The sequence below is a fragment of the Suncus etruscus genome, chromosome X (genome assembly GCF_024139225.1).
Source record: "Suncus etruscus isolate mSunEtr1 chromosome X, mSunEtr1.pri.cur, whole genome shotgun sequence".
Classification (NCBI taxonomy): domain Eukaryota; kingdom Metazoa; phylum Chordata; class Mammalia; order Eulipotyphla; family Soricidae; genus Suncus; species Suncus etruscus.
The window spans coordinates 9,601,851-9,625,912 of NC_064868.1; the positions used below are offsets into that span (position 1 = coordinate 9,601,851).

Below are 24,062 nucleotides of genomic sequence, written 5' to 3' on the forward strand. Positions count from 1 at the left end.
ATATGGGATGCCTCCCAAGGATCTAACTGCGGTCTGTCCTAGGCTAGCCTGCTCAAGGCAGATGCCTTAAGGTTTGTGCCACCATTCCGGCTGAACTTTTTTTTTGTGTGTGTGTGGGGGAAGGAGAGTGGGTTTTTTGGCCACACCCAGCTGAGTTCAGGGGTTACTTCTGGCTCTGTGCTCAGTAGCCTGGCAGTCTCAGGCGACCATATAGGATGCCGGGAAATGAACCCGGTTGGTGCTTTGGCTACGTGCAAGGCAAATGGCCTACCCACTGTGCTATCACTCCAAGCCCCCAACTATCAGTTCGTTTTTTCTTTTTTTTTTGTTTGTTTTGGGTTACACCTGGCAGCACTCGCTCAGAAATCACCCCAGGCAGGCTCGGGGGACCATATGGAATGCCAGGATTAGAACCACCGTCCTGCATGCAAACACACTACCTCCATGCTGTCTCTCCGGCCCCCAACTGTCTGTTCTTAATGCCAGTTTAGAGCCTGAATGTGGCAGCCTTACTTGACAAACTTGAAACTGGACAGAATAGCATTTCAGAGGTGTCAGTTCAATAGCTTTGCTCAGTGGAATGTGCTAACAACACGTGATTTCCATAAATCATTTGAATTTCATTTCAATGCAAATTGTGCTAGGGACAAAGGCTTAACTTCCACCCGTGCAGTCTGATTAGTTTTTTGCAATAACCTAAAGAGGATGCACTTAATTTCCAAAGCTCCTTTCCTCCCAAACGTGGAGACCTAGATAATACTGGTTTGTTTCTTTGAACATTGGGATGGTAACTGAAAGAGTGAGCAACAGACAGAAGGCATAAGCAATAGACCTGGATGAACTTTTGCCACGTTTTTCCCAAATTCCAGTTGTGCTATTTTAGAAATGAGTTCAGTATAACCTGTGGCCCCATAACTGAAGTCCCTTTCAAAAAACTGGAGAGCAGTACTGGGGGGACTGAGAAAGGTGAACTGGACCCCGCTACTCCACAGTGGTCCATACACACCAGCTCTAACTAAACTGAAACCAAAGCCAGCTGAGTAACGTAGGTCTTTTTAACCTGTCTACTTCGTTGTTAAAAAAAATTGAGGGATTTGGGATTATTGTATAATTTGTCAGTATAAATATCCAGAACTAAATTTGAATTTCAAATGCTATGCTTGTTTCTGACCCAACACTAGCTTTACTTTTACTTAACATGTTATTAGATAAAACTAATGTTGGTTTTGTTTCTGAATAAAAAGGGCCAGGATGTTAAAACAGGCATTTCCTTCCTGGTAATGGCTGGTCTTGTCGAGGGAAATTCTGGGTTGGGCTAACCCTATGTGAGGGCAGGGTGGGAAGAAGGCAGTGGCTACATGCATTCCAGTGGAAGAGAAATGAGGCAGGTGTGCAACAGAGCTGAGAAAATGGAGAATAAAACTATCTGAAACTGCTAAGCAGCCTCCTGTACCACGGAAGTCCAGTAGTTCTAAGAAAATACAGATATGGTAGAAAAAGTAAAAATTTTCACCACAAAACCAATAGTTACTACTAACAGAAAGTTTTACACAAAATAGAGCTCTCCATACATACTAGGCCCACACGGGGTCCTAGTCAACCGATTCGATGGCAGGGGCGGGCTCCAGCTCGGCAGGGGCGCCTGGAGCGCAGCAGCGCAACTCTGCAGGGCTGCCCCCCTTCAGGCCCTCAACCTTCTCGCTGAGCTCGTTCCGTTCTGTCTGCAGGGCCCGGCACAGCTTCTCTAGCCGATCCACCTTGACCTGCAGGGCTTTGCATTCTTGGTCACGTACCGTTTTCTGGAGGAGAAAAATCAGTTCTGTCTTAACCAAATATAATCAAGTATCTGAGCCATAACAGTGTGGCCGCCTTCCTCCCTCCTGAACACGTTCTGTGTATGTTCCATCTAAGAACGTTTTAGCTCATCATCACAGCGTGTACACAAACACATTTTGTTCTAGGGAGACAGGAGTCTTGCAGTTAAATCCACTTTTCACACATTTAGGGATGGACCCAGCATTAAGGAAATGCCCCAAACCCAACATACTAGACAAGAAGATCTAAAAACGTAAGGGCCTAACTGAAAACAAGGGACTCGGCTGCAATCAGTGCTGGCAGAAATGCCTTTCCACTGCCAGAAAGCTGCTTTGAGACCACATTGGTGCGGGAAGGGCCCAAGAACTGGGCTGATTGGCACTGCTCAAGGCGGCCTGTGCCAGCTTGGAGGCTACTTGTCAGAGAGGAAGGCGGTCTCCCACACCGCCTGCTGCCTCAGAGGGGGTGCTTGGCAAGCCGGATCGGACAGGTGGGGGGGTCTGACAGCAGCTCAAATTTGAGAAGCTGCTGCGGGAGCCAAATCTAGCCGCTTCAGGCAGGGCTGAGTGGGCGAGAAATGGGGGACCGTCGGCCCTGCTATCAAGCAGTGCCCCGCTCCCCAGTTCTGGCCAGTGTCCACTGCCCACTAAGCACACTGGGGCACCACCTCACCTCCTCGGCCATTTGCAGAAGTGCTTTGTTATTGTTTTCCCATTTTGTGCGCCACACGATGGTCTCGCGTTCCAGTTTTTTAATTTTCTTTGTCATCTGTGAATCAACGCAATTGCAAACTGAAACTCTTCTATTAATGATCTCCACACACTAATACCCACATCGTCTTATGAAGCTCCTTCCTGCCACCCCCCAGATGACAGCTGTGGCCTGTGCTGTAGTCAGGCTTATCTCAAGCTGCTAGAAGAGCATCAGTAAGTCAGGTAAGGGGGTCAAGGAGAAAAACAAAGCCCGTCTCTGTTTCCAAGGCTTTTATCTGATTTTTGATGCAGAGAAAACAGGCCCCAAAGTGAGGGAGTCCTTTCTAGCATGGCTGGGTTAGCCCCAGCAGCTTGTGGGCTGAACAAGGATCAACCCACCAGACCACAGGCACCAAGCTGGAATAAACAGGAGTGACCCTGATAAAAAAGAAAACCCAGGGCCGGAGTGATAGCACAGTGGCAGAGTGTTGGTCTTGCATATGGTCGACCAGGACAGATGGGGGTTCAATACTCCATATCATAGAGTCTCCTGGGCTTGCCAGGAGCGATTTCTGAGTACAGAGCCAGGAGTAATCCCTGAGCACTGCTGGGTGTGGCCCTATCATTTAAAAAAGAAAACCCAAGTATAGTGGGCCACATGTCTGCTTTGTATGCTGCTGACCAGGGTTCGATCCCCAGCACCCCCTATGGTCCTTGTAGCCCTGCTTCAAGTGAACCCTACATGCAGGGGCAGGCTAAGCCCTGAGCACAGCTAGGTGTGGCCCCAAAACAAAGAACCTAGAAGTTCTTCATGAGATTTATCAACCACCAAGAAGGCTAATGTCACACACTTGTGGAGGGAAATGGCCAAACTTCCATGCCCTGTACTGTGGCTCATTCCCTACAAAATGGCACGAGGCAGAGTGGGCAAGGGCTGGGCAAGGAAAACTTGTGCGGACCCAGGGTGGTGCTGACAAGGCTCCCTGGTGCCAGGACTGTGAGCAGGTGCCAAGGCTCCAGCAGGGCAGTGACAAGCAGTACTGGCCTTTACTGCCACACAGAGCTGAGAGCACCCCCTCTGCGGCACCCCGAATTCCCCACATTTCTGGGGCTAAAAATAACTAAAGGGGGTCATCTGAGCACTGTGAAGGGCCAGGAACTCTCTGGAACACTCAGCTATCTAAAGACAGGTGGGTATCTTAGTTCCTTGTAAAGAGGGGCAGAAAGGTATAGAATTATCTTGTCAGCAACTCTGTTAGAAGATGCAGCTAAAACGTGATCAGCACATGTGCCCAGCCAGCAGTATAGAGCCTCCAGGACAGCCCTGAACTCTGTGAGCATGCGTGGAGCACAGCCAGGCCATACGACCAGGCCTAGCCACTGCCACTCTAAAAGGCTCATTGCATGGGCTGTGACAGATGAAGCACAGCAACATGGGCATATACATTTCGATAGATACTCTGATTCTTAGCTTGACATCAAAGATCTTTTTTCCTGATATAGGTAGGGAAGTACAAGATAAACAGAAGACCTGTTTTCGGGGCAAACGCAGGGAAATAATTTAGTGGAGCCTGCTAAAGGGCAAAAAAGTGGAAAGACAGCATGTATCTGTGTGTAGACACCGGCCCAGACATGCATGAATTGTGCTTAGATGTCCTGAAACCATATGATTTCTAAGACACAGTGCTTGTGACGAGCAGGAGGAGAGGACTATCTGAAGTGCTTCAAACAAAACCAAAAAGAGGGCTGAAGTGATAGCACAATTGCCTTGTATGTGGACAACTTGGGATGGACCTGGGTTTGATCCCCAGCATCCCATATGGTCCCCCTGAACCTGCCAGGAGTGACTTCTAAGCAGAGAGCCAGAAATAACCCCTGAGCACTGCCAGGTGTGGCCCAAAATCCAAAACAAACAAACAAACAAAACCCGAAAAGAATCCACAGTTTTTTTCCAACCAACTGGATTTAATAAACAAAATGAACAGAAGAAACTGCCACAGCATCAAGCAATTAATGAGCCGAGCCCAAAGGCCTGGCTGCACGTGCCACTGGAGCATCAAAGACTTCAGCAATGCCCTGAGAAGAAAAACTGCGGGGTCTGCTTCCCTTCTAAGAACAAACAAATACCTTTTCCATTTCCTGGCGGAAGGTTGTAAACAGTTCGTTGCTTTTTGCCATGGTAGTCTGGAATTCTTCAAATTTATCCATATAAAGAGAAAGCTATAGGGAAAAAAGAAATATTCTGAGTTCCAAATAACCTACAAAAGTGGTACTCTAGAGTGTGGGGGGGATTTGGCCATATCCAGCGATGCTCAGGGATCCTCTGATGCCTTGTATTCAGGGATCGATCTGGGCAGACTTGAGGGACCAATGGCTGGGTATTAAAGCCAGGTCAGCCACCTTTGGGGCAGTCCCCTCCCCACTACCCAATATACTTCTTGCTACAGCCCCGCCCTCTTTTTTTTTTGGTGGTGCCGGGGACTGAAGCCAGATCTCCTGCCTGCGAACCAAGTGCTCCACTGCTGAGCTCTGTCCCGAGTCCAAACTAAACACAACAGGGTTAAAATGGCATGACTTGGGACAGAAATAAAAATGCATGGGCCTACTTTGGACACACAGACACTGAGGCTGAGGCCTGGTATTCTGCTGGGCACTAGTGAGGGAAAGGCCTGGAAACGGGGGCTCCCAGAACAGGTGTGGCGTGACACGCGGCAGTATTGCACGGTTACACAAAGCCTGGCCTGTGGTGCACCTGCTGGCAACCAGCTTTGGTGAAGCAGCTTCTGCATTAGACTCACCCCGTCTACCTGCATGTGTCAGTGAAGCAGACACAGGGTGCCCGTGTCTGCTAGAGGTCCCCTAATTCCTATACACCCAAAAACAGGCAACAGAACTCGAAGTGTAGAACTAACATGTGGCCTGAAGCTATCACATCATGACCTTGTCAGCAGCACTTTCCCCAGAGATGACAATCAGGGTAACTGAAGAGGGGTTCCTAGCGACAAGACCAGGAAGAGGAGCAAGGGAAGTGCAGGCCAGAGACCCCATGGGGAATTCACCCTGACTGTCAACAGTAAAAGACTCCTCTCAGCCTCCTGGGAGAAGGCAAAGGCAGGGTGCAACTAAAGCCCAGGCCTCTGTGCTGAACACCCTGACATCCCAACCAAATGCCAGCCAGTGCAGTAGCATGTGAGAACGCAAGCAGCCAACAGGCTTAGATCCTTCGACACCCGCAAATATGTACAGGTGACCCTCACATTAAAGCATGAGAAACGCAAATCTCATGATTATCTCAACAGACAAATGAATTGGTCCACATCCTCTCATGACATAGACAAGCCTGGAGACCTCCACTGGAAAGGCAGCCCACAGATGAATGGTGACAATTTCCCTCAGACCAGCAGGCGACAGGCGCCCACTCACCACAGCTCTGAGACTGTGCCAGAAGAAAGCGGCATCCGAGAGAGAAAGGAGGGATCAAGTGGTTTCTACTGTCATGAACTTCTACTAGAAACTCAAAGATACCCCCCAAATCCAGACCTTAGCTCAGAGATGGCTCAGACACAGACTCATCACTGGCACCACTCTTGGGAGTGACCCTAGTCCCCAAAAATAGGTCCCAAAAAATCAAAATCCAGATCCAAACAACCCCTGCCCCCCACAAAAGGAAAAAATTCAAAAGTTTCCAGATACAAAAGCCATGTCCAGGAGACAGTAGAGGAGTTATTAGGGTGCTGCCTGCTTAGTAAGAAGCCACTCTGGTTCCGTTCTGCACCTCAGGGCTCCTGAACACCCTTGGGGGAGGCCCCCAGCACTACCAAGCTCAAACATTGAACTGTGTCTCATACCCTACCTGGTCAAGCATCAGCAGAAGTGTCCAAGGGACCTCAGAGCTTAGGAAATGCCCCTAAAGGCACACACTGGGGCACTAGAACACTAGAACTCTGGCAGGGGTTCCAGGGGGGCAACAGTCCCCTTGGATGGCAAAACTTGCCCCTCTTACTTCAACATGCTTTATGATACAGGAAGCATGGATTAATCCCCAGGTTGCATGATCCCCTGAGAAACAACAGAATAGACCCTCGAGCACTTTATGGGGAGTATCCCTGAACATTACCAAGTGTCCTCCATCCCCCCACCCAAAATCCTACGCTGGAGTTGTCCAGCACTATCAGCCAGTGAACACTCAACAGAGGGGACCGAAACACTGCTCTGCTGGGACTCTACATACTGGCCAGGTAATATCGACCAGAGAAAGCCAGGGGAGGGCAGAGGGTGCAGAAAGGGTGGCCACAGCGGTCCCTAACATCCCCAGGGGATGGCACCTGGCCACCTGTGTCCCAGCACTCACTGGACCAATACTGCTCCGTGTAAGTCCTGTACCTGGGACACCTTTTTTCCCCTCTGCCGAACTTTACCTGGCCCCTCTCCATTTCAGCAAACTGTTCCTGGACATCTGTTGTCTCGGCAATGAGTTCTGGACTTTTTTTTTTTGTTTTGAGGCCACACCCGGCAGTGCTCAGGGGTTACTCCTGACTCTGTGCTCAGAAATCACTCCTGGCAGGCTTGGGAGGCCATATGGGATGCCAAGGATTCGATATCAAAAGCTTGGGCAACACAGAGCAGAGGACTGAGGTGAGCAAGCAAGGGCCACCCTGAGTGTGCTGACACAAGGATCACTCACTCACTCACACGTATGACATATGCATGTATGTTCTTCAGTAATTCAAAAATAGAACCTGCCACTTGCAACAAGACTGAAAGAGCCTTTGGGCGCAAAAGGCCTCACAGGACTGAAATCCTAGGTTTGAGTCCCCAACACCAAGAAAAAAGAAAAAAGGAAACAAACCAAGGCTTTTCCTCTTACAAATCTGACCACTCCCTGTCGCCAAGGAGTTACCTGCTGTTTTAGTTGTACTTCTTGCTGTTTCATCTGTTCATATTTGTGTCTTGATTCTGTTGCTTCTTTTAGTAACTGAAAAACAAACATTTTGGCAAAATACTAGCAGAAATTAGAAATAAGACTACAATGACCAGATGGCTAGGGTTAATCCTTCTACTCATTATTTAAGCAAGAACTACAATCTATAAAGGAAATAATTTGTTACATCAGTTGCCAATTACCTGGATCTTCTTTTATCTGTTTCACTTGTCAACACTTAGGAATGTAGAAATCATCTTTTTTGTTGTTCTTGTTTTTGGGTCACACCCTGAGGTGCTCAGGGGTTCCTCCTGGCTCTATGCTCAGAAATTGCTCCTGGCAGGCTCGGAGGACCATATGGGATGCTGGGATTCAAACCACTGTCCTTCTGCATGCAAGGCAAATGCTCTACCTCCATGCAATTTCCATGGCCCCATGGTTTTTTTTTTTTTTTTTTTGAGAAATCATCTTTTACTACTTAAGAAAAATAGCCTGGAGGTCTAATATGGTTTATAATAAGGATGAAATTATTCTATTTCAGGTGAAAATAATTAATCAGAGCACTGCCAATAATAATGGTGTTAGCAGAAAACATGGCTAAACTCTTGAAATTAGCTTAGTAACTCAAAAGTCCCTCTCCTTGCTGAGTTTTAAAAGTAGGGTTAAAGAAAACAGTTAAGCGACAAAGTTAGAAAGATCCCCGGTTTCTGGGGGATATAGAGAATAGAAAGCAGGCTGGGCACTAGCCTTGCAATGTAGCCAACTGGGTTTGATCCCCAGTACTTTACATGGCACCCAAGCCTGCCAGGAGTGATTCTTGCGTGCAGAGCCAGGAGTGAGTGAACCTGAGTACTGCTAGGTGTGGACAAAAACCAAAAAACCAAAATAAACCCGGTTCTGATCACTTTTTTAAAAGTTGTGTTTAAAGTGGATGCTAGTTTAAAGAATTGCACAGTGGGGCCGGAGAGATAACATGGAGGTAAAGCATTTGCCTTTCATGCAGAAGGTCAGTGGTTCGAATTCCGGCATCCCATATGGTCCCCCGAGCCTGCCAGGAGCGATTTCTGAGCATAGAGCCAGGAGAAACCCCTGAGTGCTGTCGGGTGTGACCCAAAAACCAAAAGAAAAAAATTGCACAGTGAATTTGTATGGCAGGCAGCTATGAAGTTATGTAGCCAAGTACAAAGAAACCTTGGAAAGTTAGTCTATTAGCCAGAAAGTAGAAACCTGTGCACGTGTGGATATGAAATCTGGAATCCCCCTCCCCCCGTCAGTTTGTAGGGAAAGTTGGGCTGTGTGGAAAAGGTATTGTGTTAACCCGGTCCAGAGGCGAGCTTGCCCAGCCAGTCCACCAAGCGCTCTTGGGAACAAAACTGTCAAGCACACTTCCTGGGCCTGCTCTATCTACTTGAGTGAGCACTGGAGCCAACAATTCTCATTCGCCTCTTCATCACTCCCTTCACTGTTCTGCTTATTACATCTAAATCTAGAGGGGCCAGAGCCATAGCACAGTGCGTAAGGTGCTTGCCTTGCACATGGCCAACCTGGATTCGGTTCCTGGCCTATCTCCCATCTCTGAGCACTGCTAGGAGTGATTCCTGAGCGGAGAGACAGGAGTAATCCCTGAATGCTGCTGGATGTGGCCCAAAACCCAGAACAAAAGAACGTTTAAATAAGAGAGTTCACTGTATTCTGTTACTACAGGCAATAGAATCGTAGCATGTACTCTGGGACCAATGCTAAGTGTCAAATCTTCTCAGGGAAGGTAAAACTGTACCAATATAAATGCTTTCCCTAGTTTCAAGTGACTTCTTGTCATCCATGTCTGGTAAGCTGAATATTCAGTTGAGTGGCCCAATAGAAGGTACTATCCTCATACTGTGAATAGTGCTGAAGAAGTAAGTCTAACAAGTCTGGTCTATGAGGAGTCAAACTGACTGGCTGTGGTCCAGTGGAGCTTTCCACTGGATGCCCTGTAGAAAGGCCGGAGAGCCACTGAAAAGCAGGTCCCTTCCCCTGGGCCTGACTGCTCAATGGGTAGAAATGGGACTTACGAACTCTCTCTCCCGCTGGTGCTTCTCATCAGCATCCTTGATAAGCTGTGTCGTCTGTTGGAGTTTGGCATCCACCAGCTGCTGCTGGAGTTCCTTGTGCTTGAACACTTTGTCAATGTGCTGCGGGAAAAGCAAAGTGGCGTCCATCATTCAGGTGTCCAGGGGAGACCCCATGAGCAGCCCTGTTCCAGTTTACTTCCCCGTCTGCCAGCACCACATTGTGCCTTCCTCTGTTTGCACACCATCTCCAGCACCACTGGAGCACCTGGTCCTAACCCCCCTGCTGGCCCCATTCAGAAGAGGCCATCAAACGTGCAAATCTGCACTTCCTACATCCTAAAAAACTGCCTATTTAAAAAGTACATTCCTCCAGCAGAGTGCCTAGTCCTCAGCCCCTTCAAGTGCCTTGTTGCCTACTGAACACCAGTCCTCAGAAGAATGCTCGCAACCCAGCACAAGATGTACAAGGAGAAAACTGCACAAAGCAGCCAGTACTGCCCACCCCATTGCTAAGTGTCTCAGTCCCTGGTTCAATATGCCCTGATCCCCCAGGAGAGGTTGCCTGTTCCAACAGCAGGAGTCTGGCTAGTGGCTGGCCTTGGACTAAAACTCTGTTCCAGGGCCAAGGGGGAGAATGAGGGTCCTGCAGCACTGAAAAAGCTGATCAGAGGCAACACTGTAGTAAGGGACTGGCTGCCTGGCCAACATTAGACCTATTCGGCAAAAACTCATTGTTCCCAACTAAACTGTCAGGTGGTTATTTATATAAAAGAAAACCACCAGAACACTCCTTTTCAGAGGCAGAAAAGGTAACCCTCCTGGTTACCTTCCTGGTGCAAGGGAAAAGGCAAACTGAGAAGAAGGCAGCCTAAATTTGTAGAGAGCCCATCAAACTGCCTCTACCTAGAAATCTCTTAACCATTAATGTCTCCCTGGAGCGAAGGACATCTGACTGTATTCAAAACAAACAGGACTTCGGGTCCCAAAGCTAGAATGGTGGGGTAAATGATCGTTTTGCTGGCCTGGGTTCAGATTTGTCCCCTGATAATACAGAGAGTCCCCTTAGTTCCACCAAGAGTGATTCCTTAATGCAAAGCCAAGTGGAAGCCCTAAGCACAGCTGTGTGTAACACAAAAACAAACCAAAAGCAGCTGAAAATAAAATTGGACACCGTATGTTTGAAATAAGAAATATAGTTTTTTTAATTTTCTACATTATTATAAAGTAACTGTCACTGGACAACAAGACAAAATGAGCAATTTTAAGAAAACTGAGGGCTGGGCCGGAGAGATAGCATGGAGGTAAGGCATTTGCCTTTCATGTATGGTCCCCAAGCCTGCCAAGAGCGATTTCTGAGTGTGGAGTCAGGAGTAACCCCTGAGCGCTGCTGGTTGTGACCCAAAAACCACCCCCCCAAAAAAGAAAAGAAAACTGAGGGCTTTAGAAGCAAACAAATTTTACTCTACATGGGACCAAAAACCAAAATTATTTCAATAAATAAAATAGAAGAGGCAATCATGTTTGAGATTTCAAACATCAACCAGTCACATGGAATTTATTTAGAACTTAAATCAATATTTTAGAAGATACATTGAGGACATCTTGAAAAAATTATCCAACTTTTAGTATTGTTATGAATAACTTTTGTTTTGCATGTTGAGACCATTCTTTTCTTGGTACTTGGGGGATGGGGGTAATTTACAACAGTGCTCAGGTATCGGGGGTGCCAAGGAAGAAACTGGGGCCTCCTAAAAGCAAAGCATCTATCCTTGGTCCCTAATATTATCCTTACCTCTGAGGTTCCCACTCGGGATAGTTCGCAGGGAAATACCACAGCATTTTGGATATGGTTCAAATAGCCCAGGCAGGTAGGGGACTTAACAGACTTGAACAAGATTGATGGGTGCAATCCCTGGCACTGCTTGGTCCCCACCACCCCAAGCACCACAGTCAAGTATAAGGCCCTGGGTTCAAGCTCTGGCACTCCCTCCGCACTCAGTTTTAGAGGAGCTGTACTCAAACTCAAACCAATAGGGCCCAGGGCTGGAACTCATGGGCTGGAGGACACATAAGTCTTTGTCTTTTTGTTGTTTGTTTTGGGCCACACCTGGCAGTGCTTAGGGGTTTCTCCAGGCTCTTTACTCAGAATTACTTCCGGTAGTGCCCAGGGGACTAAATGAGATGTCAGGGGTTGAATCTGGGTTGGCTGTGTGCAAGGCAATCACTCGACCTACTGTGCTATTGCTCCAGCCCCAATTTATTTCCTTATGTAAAAATAAATTCACCTAAAACCACAATTTACATATGTAAAAAGCAGGGTGTGCATTCAAATTATTTTTCTTAGTTATTTTTTGGAGGGGGTTGCTTCTGGGCCACACCCAGTGGTGCTCAGAGTTTGCTCCTGGCTCCGCATTAAGAGATTACTCCTGACAGTGCTTAGGGGACCAGAGGGATGCTGGGAATAGAACCTAGGTCAGTCACATGCAAGGCAAGCAGCCTACCCTCTTTACTAGTCACTCTGGCCTTGAAAAGTAAATTTTAAAGAATTATATGCCTAAAATTACACTATCAATAACTGTAAACTATAGTTCTTTAAATAAAAAGTTACTAAAAATTGTTTTTGATTTTTGGGCCACATCTGGCAGTACACAGGGCTTACTCCTGGCTCTGCACTCAGAAATGATTTCTAGCAGTGCTCAGGGGACTATATTGGTGTTGGGGATCGACCTGGGTTGGCCATGTGTAAGTGAAGTGCCCTACTCATAAGAAGTATCTATCACTGCAGTGCCTCCAAAATTTTTTTGAAGCCAGATGCACTCACTGCTCTCCCCCTGCCCAGCTGGCTGTCCCCTTGTGTGTGTCATCATGAGCTGAGCTCTGCTGGGTCTTAGCTGGAGCCCTGTGACCCTGGGCAGCTGCAGCCACGCTGGGTGCACTTGTGAGTGGTGAGAACATTGCCCAGATGGCCTGAGCCCCCTTTGAATACATGAAAAGCTGGAGCCAGGGCAATATCAAGCAGATGAGGACAGTGACGGAGACCCAGGGTCCCCAAGTAGGGAGACAGTTGGCTCTCCCACAGCAGTCACACCCATCTGATGTCACCTGACATGATGCTCCAAGATGGCCACTCCTTCACCTCCTGGCCCAACCCGGCCGTGTCCCCATCCCTGTGCTTGTACCTCCTCCCGAAGAGCGTACTGCTCGATGAGCTTTTTCAGCTTCTCGCCCAGCTCCACATTCTCCTGGCGCAGCTTGGCGTTGTGTGCATCGTGCTGTTCCAGCTGCGCCTGGATCTCATTGAGCGTCATCTGGAAGTGTGCTGTGGCCTCCTTGCGTCGCTCTTCCTCCTCTCGCGCCTGCTGCAGGTTTTCCTCCTGTGGACACATAGCACTTGTGTTACCGGCACCAGCTTACCGGTGGAGATGGGGCACTCAGCACGGTAGCTGAGTAGCTGCAGGCTCTGGGTTTCAGCACAGCCACAGTCCAGGATGCTCTGCTGGGAGTTGTTCCCCTTCCCCCCTTTTCTCTGTCCCAGAAAGCATATATGCTACAGCATCTTATCCAAAGGACAAGAGCAAACAGGGAGACAGCAACTGCCTGGCTATAAAAACAAGTGTTACACACCAACTAAGACACATTTCCCTCAATAAAAAATTTTAAAGGACAAACAAACAAACAAAAAACACATTTCAGTGTCAGAGGAATAGTATAGTAGGAAGAGTGTTTGCCTTGCACACAGCCAATCCAGGTTTGATCCCAGGCACCCCATATGGTGCCCTGAGCACAGAATCAGGAGTAAGCCTTCAGCATAGCTGGTGTGTGGTCCCAAACCAAAAAAAAAACCACCAAAAATCCCCCCAAAGAAATAAGAAAATAAAAACCATGGGGCTGGAGCAACAGCAAACAGCATGTTTGCCTTACATGTGGCCAATGTGGGTTTGATCCTCGGCATCCCATATGGTCCCCCAAGTCTGCCAGGAGCAAATTCTGAGCTCATAGCCAGGGTGTTGTCCAAAAACAAAAACAAAGAAAACCAACCAAATAAAAAACCCAACCAAATCAACCAACCCCACATTCTCCTGAGCTATAAGGCGCTTGTCCCCAAAGCCAGGCCTATGGGTTTACCTGCAGCCAGGCAGGATGGTATAGGGGCAGCCAGACAGGCAGACTAGGGTCCCACCTTACAGACTCCTTTTGGGTCACATGTACTTCTTAGAAGGGGCAGAAAGAACACAAACCTTAAAACAGCCAGACAGTGTAGCACGAAAGTGCTTGCCTTGCATGCAGCTGACTCGGGTTTGATCTCTGGTACCACAGAGTTCCACCAGAAATGATCCCTGAACCCAGAGTCAGGAGTGATCCCTGAACACTACCAAATGTCGCCCCCTAAAACCAAAACTCCAAAGCTGCCTTTTAACCAGAGCCCACACATACAGGGCACACAGGAGGGAGGTCTGATTTCTGGCACCATATGGCCTCCTGCACTGCCAAGAGAGACCCCCCTGAGCACAGAGCCAAAAGCACTGCCCGGTATGGACCTGAAAACCTGAAATGATGACATTCAACTTGTGCTAGGATCAAAGTGCTGACGAGATTTCTGGGGGGCTCAAATCCAAACAGTTGACTTATTCGCTAGGGGGGAGAAAACCGCTGCCTCCTCTGAGTGACACCTAATCCAGGAAAGAGCATGCACCCCAATGAAAGGAACTGTACCCTCTGGCCTGGTCATTGCTCTTTCCTCCTCCCTCCAGGTGTTCCTGCTTAGTTTTCCTTTTTAATAAGCCTGTCTAAAAAGCACTTAGCAACCAGGGGCAAACTGGGGGCTTAAAGGAAACCCCAGGGCACTTAGGCTGTGGGGCAGTAACCACCTCAGCAGCTTCTCCAACTCATGCCCACAGTCTGCAACCAAGTGTCCTGACCTGACCAACTACATCGGTGCTCAACAGGAAGCTGGCAGCTTGAAGCTGGTGAGGTCATGGGTGCAAGCAGAAATGCAGTGATTATGGCATCGACCTCAGGACCAGCGAAAAGGCACCAGAAGTTGAATGATGCTTATTGTGTAGGAGACCCAGATTTGATCTCTGGCACCACATGGATCCCTCAGCCTAGTCAGAAGTCATCTGTTGAGCACTGAGCTATGAGTAGTCTCTAAGTAGCACTGGTTATGCACACCCCCAAAAAACACCCCAAATAAATCAGAAACCACCTCATGTCGGTTTTTCTTGTCCAGGCCAGGTTGGATCTATCTCCAAGGAGACAAAGATTGGTTTCCAATCGGTACACACTAATTCTATGACAAGTCAGTTAGAACCACCAAAAACCAGAACGATGAACCAACTAACCTTTAGTGTCTTATTGTGACGCTGAAGTTCTCTGCAGAGAGACTCCAGCTTGCTCCTTGCCAAGATAGCTTTGCTGTGTTCGCTCTGCAAATGGACTTTCTCCTTCAGGATCTGGGCTTGCTTCTTCTGAAGAATCTTCATTTGCTTCTGAACATTCCTGCTCTCCTCCAGCTAAAATGAACAATCACTTCATCGTGAGAACCTCTGTATTGTGGATCAACAGAGTGCATTTTCCAAAACCCAACTTTGGGGTGTAAGTTGTGTTTTAAATGCTTCTGGCCATGCTACTCTGCCAAGCCTTTTCTCTTTTTCACTTGCAGTAGAAAACCAAGTAAATAATTTGTGGGAGGCCAATAAAAGAAACAGCCTGAATTTCTTTGATTTCTTTGTTTTTGTTTTTTTTTTGGTTTTTGGGCCACACCCGTTTGACGCTCAGGGGTTACTCCTGGCTATACGCTCAGAAATTGCCCCTGGCTTGGGGGGACCATATGGGACGCCGGGGGATCGAACCGCTGTCCGTCCTATGGTAGCGCTTGCAAGGCAGACACCTTACCTCTAGCGCCACTTTCCCGGCCCCTTTGATTTCTTATTAGAAACACCCGAAATGCAATTTCCCAAAACCTTTCTGGACACCCATCACCCCAGAGTTTGCCTCTTCTGAAACACATACAGAACAGGGCCTCTGAATTAGCACTGAGGCAGCAGTAACCAGGATGGCTGCGGGCAGAGAGTCACAGGGGTTTTAACTGTGGAGCAAAGGAAAGGATTCCAGGGTACTCTGGACACTGACAGAGAAGATGGCAGCCTGTAAGACGTCCGGAGAGAAAAATGAGGCTGGATCTCCATTTCTAAAGCAACAGTGACACCTAGTGGCCCCAGTGAATATAACCCTGTATCTTAGCAGGCCACAGGCTTTTTTTTAAAGTATATTTTTTATTTAAATAACATGATCATAGTTGGGTTATAGTCACAAACAGAACACCCCCCCTTCACCAATATAATATTCCTCCCTCCCCCTTTCTCATCCCCTGCTTGTATTCGAGACAGGCATTCTACTATAGTTATTTGTATTTAAAATTTAATTTTTTTAAAATATTTTAATTTGGGCCCGGAGAGATAGCACAGCGGTGTTTGCCTTGCAAGCAGCGGATCCAGGACTCAAGGTGGTTGGTTCGAATCCCGGTGTCCCATATGGTCCCCCGTGCCTGCCAGGAGCTATTTCTGAGCAGACAGCCAGGAGTAACCCCTGAGCACTGCCGGGTGTGGCCCAAAAACCCCAAAAAATAATTTTTTTTTTATTTGAGCACCATGATTACAAACATGACTGTAGTTGGGTTTCAGTCATAAAAAGAATACCTCCCTTCACCATAGACTTTCTTAGCAATGTTAACAATTCTTTGCAGAAACTACTAGAAAAAAGTTTTGCTTACTACTTACTATTTCTGCTTAAACTGCCTCTGGGCTCCCTTTCCTGCATGCACGCGCTCGCGCACACACACACACACACACACACACACACACACACACACACATATATATATATACATACACACACACACATAATCCCTTAAGGACCTGGGAAAGCCCTGATCTTTGCCGCTACTACTATTATTATTATTATTAATTTTTTTTTTTACAATATCAGGGATTAAACCCAGGACCTCACTCATGCAAGGCAAGTACTCTACAGTTGAGCCACATCTCTGGCCAAGGAGCTGGCTTATTAAATGAAATGATTTCAAATAGCCACATATGGTTAGTGTGATTTCCACAGAGTACTGCTACAGAGTATGCTGTGAGCACTCACGCATTCTGGGTGCAGCAAAAACATTCAGGGGCCAGCTTTCCATAAAGGTCAGAAAGTACGTATTTTAGATTCTGAAAAAAAAAAACGGAAAATGTTTTAAGAAAAACAACTATTTTCTGTGGTTGCAATGGCTAGGGAGATCCAAGCTGGCCAAGGACACCAGTTTTTGATCCTTCCCCAGAAGACCCCAAATAAATTGCTCTCGTTAAAAAAAAAAAGCCCCTAAAATGTACCAGATTTTTTACTCTCTAAGATGCACCGGACCATAATACACACAGGTTTTAGATGAGGAAAACAAGAAAAAATATTCTAAAGCAAATAGCATACTAAAATATTTAAAAAAACATAATGTGAGATGCCATCAGGAGACAGCAGCTGAGAACAACCAACCTGCAAGTCCACAGCTGGTTAAACACATTCCTAACTTTTTTTTTACATCAGAAAATAAAGAAAACCATTTCTGTAAATACATTTTCATTGATATAAAAAATAAAAATCGCAGCAGCGACAAAGTAGCCTTAAACGAAAGCTCTATATGTGACAGTGAAAGTGTGTTAACCTGATTGCTCTGACGATGTGGTATGCCTGCACAATAGAGGGAGTGTAATACTGTGGATGTCAAGTGGTTAGTATATGCTCTCCTCCCCTGCACTCAGGCTTAATAAGCTCCAGGCAGCATTCGCTCCATAAGACGCACAGACATTTCCACTCATCTTTTTTTTTGGGGGGGGGCACGTGTGTGTGCATCTTATAGTACGATAAATACGGCAAAAACCATTATTCTTAGCTTGCTTTTACAAAATAAACAGATCTTGACAGATTTGGCCACAGACTTTAATATTCCACTTTTCTGGGGGTGTGTGGGGATGTTCAGGCTCAAACCCAAGGTCTCTCAGTCATGCAAGGCATGAACTCTCCTACTGAGCCACACCCCTAGTTAACACTCCAATTTTGAAAAATAACTAGAGCATATGACACTGAGGACACGGTTCAGTAATAGAATGCCTGCTTTTCTTGCATGTGTGAGGTCCTGGGTTTGATCCCTGGCACTAAAAAATAAACAAAAAATATTAATGGATTAATTAAAAAATATAGGGCCAATAGCTCAAGATAAAGGGAAGGGGGCCAGAGTGATAGTACAGCAGATAATGCACTTGCCTTGTAGGCAGCTAACCTGAGTTCCCTGGCTCCCAATATGATCCCCCTAAGTTCCGCCAGGAGAGATCTTTGAGTTCAAGAGTCAGGAGTGGGGCCCGGAGAGATAGCACAGAGGTGTTTGCCCTGCAAGCAGCCGATCCAGGATCAAAGGTGGTTGGTTCAAATCCCGGTGTCCCATATGGTCCCCCGTGCCTGCCAGGAGCTATTTCTGAGCAGACAGCCAGGAGTAACCCCTGAGCAACGCCGGGTGTGGCCCAAAAAAAACCAAAAAAAAAAAAAAGAGTCAGGAGTAAGCTCTGAATACCACTATGTGTGACCCCAAAACAAACAAACAAAATATAGAGAATGCAGAGGAAGATACAATACAGTGGTTAAGGCACTTGCCTCACATGTAAACAAAGCTCAACAAGGCATGATGAGCTCTGAGTAGAGTAGTCTCCCTAAGTACCACTAGGTGTGGCCCCAAAACCAAAACAAAGATGGCAGGAGAGATGGTTCAATAGTTAAAGTAATGGGGCCGGAGAGATAGCATGGAGGTAAGGCATTTGCCTTTCATGCAGAAGGTCGGTGGTTCGAATCCCGGCATCCTATATGGCCCCCTGAACCTGCCAGGAGCGATGTCTGAGCATAGAGCCAGGAGGAACCCCTGAGCGCTGCCAAGTGTGACCCCCCCAAAAAAAATAGTTCAGGTAGGGGGCGGCTTGCCTTGCATACAGTCAGTCCCAATCCTTACTCAGCACCAGAGTGGCCTGAGCAGAGCCAGGAACAGCTCCTTGACACTGCCTGGTATGTTCCCAAATTTAACATCTATCTATACCCACAGACCCATATTTCTCCTTTACAATGGACAGGAAGCGGCCTCTTACTCTGTCCTGATTTACTTTTTTGTTAAGATCTCTTAAATAAAGTCCTTTTTTTCTGGGGGAGAGAGAGAGTGCTGCATAGATTTGAACCGTACCAGGTGGCATGGACCATATGCAGTGCTGGATATCTAAGTGGGATCAATCATATGCAAGTAAGTGCCTGTCCTTTCTCTGTGGCCCTTAAAGTCCATTAAAAAGGAAAAAATAGAAAGTAAAAGAAAAATATATGAGGATACAGAGATAGTCCAGTGGGCAGGGCATTTGTCTTGCATGCATCTGGCACAGGTTCAATCCCCTGTACTGCATACGGTATCCCTAGTCTTGCCAGGAGTGATCCCTGAGCACTGAGTCAGGAATAAGCTGAGAAAGGCTGGGGAGGGCTCTAAAACAACAAAAATGTGTATCTACACTTCTGTGAAATGCCATTTAAATGTCTCACTCAGTTCATCTGCAGGATTCAAATCTAGGGTTCCTGAAAACAAAGTATGTGCTTCACCCTCTGAGCTCTCTCTCAGCCTTCCTCCTTCCTTTTCCTTAGTTTGAATATTAAATCTTGTTCACTTGTTTGTACTGGGGCATTTGTGACCACACCTGGTGCCAGGGCTTACTCATGTGGTGCTCACGGCACCCTATGCAGTCCTGGGGATCAAAGCAGCATCAGCAACGCACAATACAAGCACCTTAACCCCTGAACCCTCTCTCTGGCCCTAAACCACCTTTTTTTTGTTGTTGTTGTTGTTTTGTTTTTGGGCCACACCCGGCAGTGCTCAGGGGTTACTCCTGGCTGTCTGCTCAGAAATAGCTCCTGGCAGGCACGGGGGACCCTATGGGACACCGGGATTCGAACCAACCACCTTTGGTGCTGGATCCGCTGCTTGCAAGGCAAACACCACTGTGCTATCTCTCCGGGCCCACCTCTTATTTTTGCTGAAAATATGTTCTTCCCAGTTTCTAACATATTTTATCGTTACTTACTGCTGAGCTACATCCCTGTCCTTTCATGGATTTTAGAGTTCTTTTAAAAGATTCTTTTGATTGGGGTCAGCGAGGTGGCGCTAGAGGTAAGGTGTCTGCCTTGCAAGTGCTAGCCAAGGAAGGACCACGGTTCGATCCCCCGGCGTCCCATATGGTCCCCCAAGCCAGGGGCAATTTCTGAGCACTTAGCCAGGAGTAACTCCTGAGCATTAAATGGGTGTGGCCCATAAAACAAACAAACAAAAAAAAGATTCTTTCGATGAATAAGGAATCTTCATTTCTAAATTTCAGTCTTTTTTCTGATAGTACTTTTTTTTTGTTTTAAGAAATCCTTCCCAAGGGGCCGGGCAGTGGCGCTAGAGGTAAGGTGCCTGCCTTGCCTGCGCTAGCCTTGGATGGACCGCAGTTCGATCCCCCGGTGTCCCATATGGTCCCCCAAGCCAGGAGCGACTTCTGAGCACATAGCCAGGAGTAACCCCTGAGCATCACTGGGTGTGGCCCAAAAACCAAAAAAAAAAAAAAAAAAAAAAAAAAGAAATCCTTCCCTTAACTCCACTTTATGCCCTACCAGCTATACTATCTCTCCATCCCTAGGAAGCTTTTATTTATTTGTATTATTTTTTTTTTATTTTGAGCCACACCTGGTGACACTCCGGGGTTACTCCTGGCTATGTGCTCAGAAATCATTCCTGGCTTGGGGGCCATATGGGATGCCTGGGGATCGAATCACGGTCCTTCCTAGGTCAGTCTTGTGCAAGGCAAAGGCCCTACCGCTGCGCCACTGCTCCAGCCTAAAGGCAGTTTTTTTTTTGGAGGGGGGGTCACATGCATTGGCGCTCAGAGGTTACTCCTGGCTCTTTGCTCAGAAATTGTTCCTGGCAGGCTTGGGGGACCATATGGAATGCCAGGAATTGAACCAGAGTATCCGGCTTTGGAGCTTGCAAGGCAAAAGCCCTACAGCTATGCTATTGCTCCGCCCCCCCCAAGCTTTTAAAGCTTAATTTTACATACAAATCCTTAATCCTTCTGCATCTGAACATAAATATGAGATACGTGTACTACTGTATCACTGAGATAATCCCAGCCCCAAATTCTCTTTTGCTCCCAAGGATACAAGTTCATCAAGTTTCATTTCTCTCATAAGGATGGCAATCCTCCCAAGTGCATCTAGAGAATCATGAAATGCACGTTAAAGCCTAAGAGGGGGGGCCCGGAGAGATAGCACAGCGGCGTTTGCCTTGCAAGCAGCCGATCCAGGACCAAAGGTGGTTGGTTCGAATCCCGGTGTCCCATATGGTCCCCCGTGCCTGCCAGGAGCTATTTCTGAGCAGACAGCCAGGAGTGATCCCTGAGCACCGCCGGGTGTGGCCCAAAAAAAACCAAAAAAAAAAAAAAAAGCCTAAGAGGGGGTCGTTCCCATCCCACCCCATGGAACTAGTACAGTGAATAAATTGTAATTATTTTTGATTCTGTGGTAGCCCTGGGGGAGGAAAGGCTCTTCAGCTGAGCTACATCTCGGACCCTGAATCTAGATTTTAGAAAGTGAAAGAGCAGAAAATAGGCAGCCAAAGGAATGAGGGGAGGGGTGCCAAACACATCTCCACAGTGACCGGGATGCTTTCACTCTCAGAACCAATACAACCAAGGAAAAAGGGGCACCAGTGGCACTGAAAGTCTGAGAGAGGCCCATGAGCCCAGCACCTTGGGAACCCCCAGAGGCAGGACAGTGCTCGCTTCCACCTGTTCCCCAAAGCTGGGTTTCAATCCCCAGAGACATCTGACATTGTTAGCACAAAAAGGCAAGAGAACTGTGATAGTCAAGAAAAGGGTCTGGAGAAGGCTCGTGAAAAGGCAACTCCTGGGCCCGGAGAGATAGCACAGTGGTGTTTGCCTTGCAAGCAGCCAATCCAGGACCAAAGGTGGTTGGTTCGAATCCCGGTGTCCCATAGGTTCCCCCGTGCCTGCCAGGAGCTATTTCTGAGCAGACAGCCAGGAGTAACCCCTGAGCACCGCTGGGTATGGCCCAAAAAAAAAAAAAAAAAAGAAAAGAAAAGGCAACTCCTTTGACGGTTTCATGGCTACAGAGCCTTTGTGTTGCTACCTTGAAAGCCAAGTGTAATGGCAAGAAATCCAGTTTTAGAAGCTTCGCTGAAAGCAGTGCGTGTTCTGCCCATTGTATGTTTACTCGGACTCTAAATGTGTACACAAGACTTCAGTGAAAGGCTTATGAGTGGGTGTGCTTAGTGCCCGCCCCCTGCACGGAAAGGCTGAAAAGCCACCCTGAGACCACCTCAGAGCTAGCAGCAGCCACACTTACCACCTGGGAGCCTCTCAATCTGACTCCTGGGTGCACCCAGACCTAGTGCCCCAGAATGTGGTGCTCTGGGCAATGCTCGGTTCCTTCTCCTCCCGATCCATCCCAGGCTGTCTGTAGCTGTTCTAACACAGGTCGGGGCAGACCCGTGACATTGTGCCTTCATGTTCCTCTGTGAAGCGGATGAACCCAGCTGAGACTGTTGTTCAGTCGGTCGAAGCACTGCTTTTATCAAGCCTACCTTCTAGCCACAGTGTGTGGGCCTGGTCGCAGCCCTTTTCATGACGCACAGGGCTTCCTGGTACTCCAAATAAAAGAAGTCAGATTGCTGGATGCCAGGCACACGGGCACCCCCAGGAAAGGAGCTGTGATTCCTTGACTAGTAGAGAAAGAAGGAGCCAGAGATATGGGCTCAAGGCTAGACGGTAGTTTGCATTCATGGAGCTCCTGGGTGTGATGCCCCTGGGGCCCTTTGAGCACCTCCACAGCAGGGAACCAACGCACTGGATGCATCTGGACAGCTACACACTGGCAGAGCATTTCTGATGTGCATGGCCATGGCTGCTCACAGAGGAGCTGCAGGCGCAGCCCGTGAGAGTTCCTGTTCTAAGGCAAAAGCTCATTTTAGCATCCAAATCCCAATTGCATTCCAAACACTCTCCATAGACCCAAGCGAGGTGGGCACAGTGAGGAGGGTGCTGGCCTTGCATGCTGCCGATCCAGGTTCAATCCCCTGCATCCCAGATGGTCTTCCTGCCCCTCAGCACCAATATCAATAATTCCCTGAGCCAGGAGTAACCTCTAAACACTGCAGGGTCTGGCCCCAAAACAAAACTAAAAAAATCTCACAATTCTTCCTTCAAAGTGTTCTATGAGTTTCACATGCTGTCACTTAAAACAGATGACAGTGGCTCCGTGTTGAGATAGCTCTTGTGACTGTTTGGGGGGCCACACCAGCTGTGCTCAGAGCACCATATAGGTTGCAAACACAAGGCAAATACTCTCCCCGCTGTACTATCACTCTGGCCCCAGCTCCCATGATTTTAAAGAAAATTAATGTTGCTTGAAATAACAAAGGCCCTGAACAAACAAGATCAATTTCTTCGGCATGATAGAAAGAGAAATGCCTACAGATAGCAGATGGTAAATAGATATTTCCTGAAATGCAGTATTGTTTTAGTAGACTATCTAACTCACAATGTTAATCACAATGGTTCTAGACTTTATCTCCAAATTCCCTTGGGAAAAGATAAATACAGGAACCACTACACCCTAACTGGCATCAAGCATACCACAACACAGGAATGAAAAGGCTGGCCCACTTACAAGTACTTTTAATGACCAAGGTCTGGTTCAATGGGCAGCCCACACTGAATTACTCCTAAGTCTGGGTATCAGAAAATTTAGGCTGTAGTTTAAGATTATAATATTCTATATGTATCATTAGAAAAGGGAGTAATACAAAGTCCAAAGAGGGTCATACAGGGGTGAAGGCACTTGCTCTGCACACAACTGACCTGGGTTCAAAACCCAAAGACCTTGTAGGAGTAATTACTTTTACAAACCATCCCCTGTCTAACCTCCCTCCAAAAATCCCAGGAGGGTTGGAGAAATAGTGCAAGGGTTAAGGAGCTTGCCTTGAACACAGTTGAACTCAGTTGGTCAATCTCTGGCACAGCACAGAGTGCCCTTAACCCCACCAGGAGTGATCCCTGAGCACAGCTGGGTGTGGTCAAAAACAAAACAAAAACCTAAAAGCCTCAATAAATCAGATTCTCCTCTTTAAATGTTAATTAAATTACTTTTACAGGGCTAGAGTGGGTAGGGGATGCAGCCAGCCCGGGTTTGATGCCCAGCATCACATATTGTTCCCCCAAGCCAGCCAGGGGCGATCTATGAGTGCAGAGTTAGGAGTAAGCCCTGAATGTCACTAATGTGGTCCCCAAACCAAAACAAATAAAAGTTGACATAAGAAACTACCAAAAGCACCTGGGAATGGAGCTCGGTAGTAGAGAACTTGCCTTGCATGTGTGATGCCCTGGGTTTGATTCCCGGCACCACATACAAAAAAAAAAAAGTAAACCAAACCCATATTTTTGAAAGCTTAGCCAGCATATACAC

The 24,062-nt window shown here is 47.3% G+C and overlaps 1 protein-coding gene across 1 annotated transcript in view; it reads right to left on the bottom strand.

The window, feature by feature from the left end:
- Positions 1–376: 376 nt before the first annotated feature.
- The window catches only part of TXLNG (taxilin gamma), a 54,472-nt gene continuing 30,786 nt past the window's right edge, over positions 377–24,062 (bottom strand). Inside the window, exons 4-10 of the mRNA XM_049766797.1 lie at positions 14,825–14,995; positions 12,662–12,856; positions 9,483–9,602; positions 7,408–7,482; positions 4,635–4,727; positions 2,488–2,583; positions 377–1,799 (exon numbers count right to left, since the gene is read on the bottom strand). Coding sequence (XP_049622754.1) covers positions 1,593–1,799; positions 2,488–2,583; positions 4,635–4,727; positions 7,408–7,482; positions 9,483–9,602; positions 12,662–12,856; positions 14,825–14,995 — 957 coding nt within the window. The 3' untranslated portion in view covers positions 377–1,592. The remainder of the gene's footprint in view (positions 1,800–2,487; positions 2,584–4,634; positions 4,728–7,407; positions 7,483–9,482; positions 9,603–12,661; positions 12,857–14,824; positions 14,996–24,062) is intronic.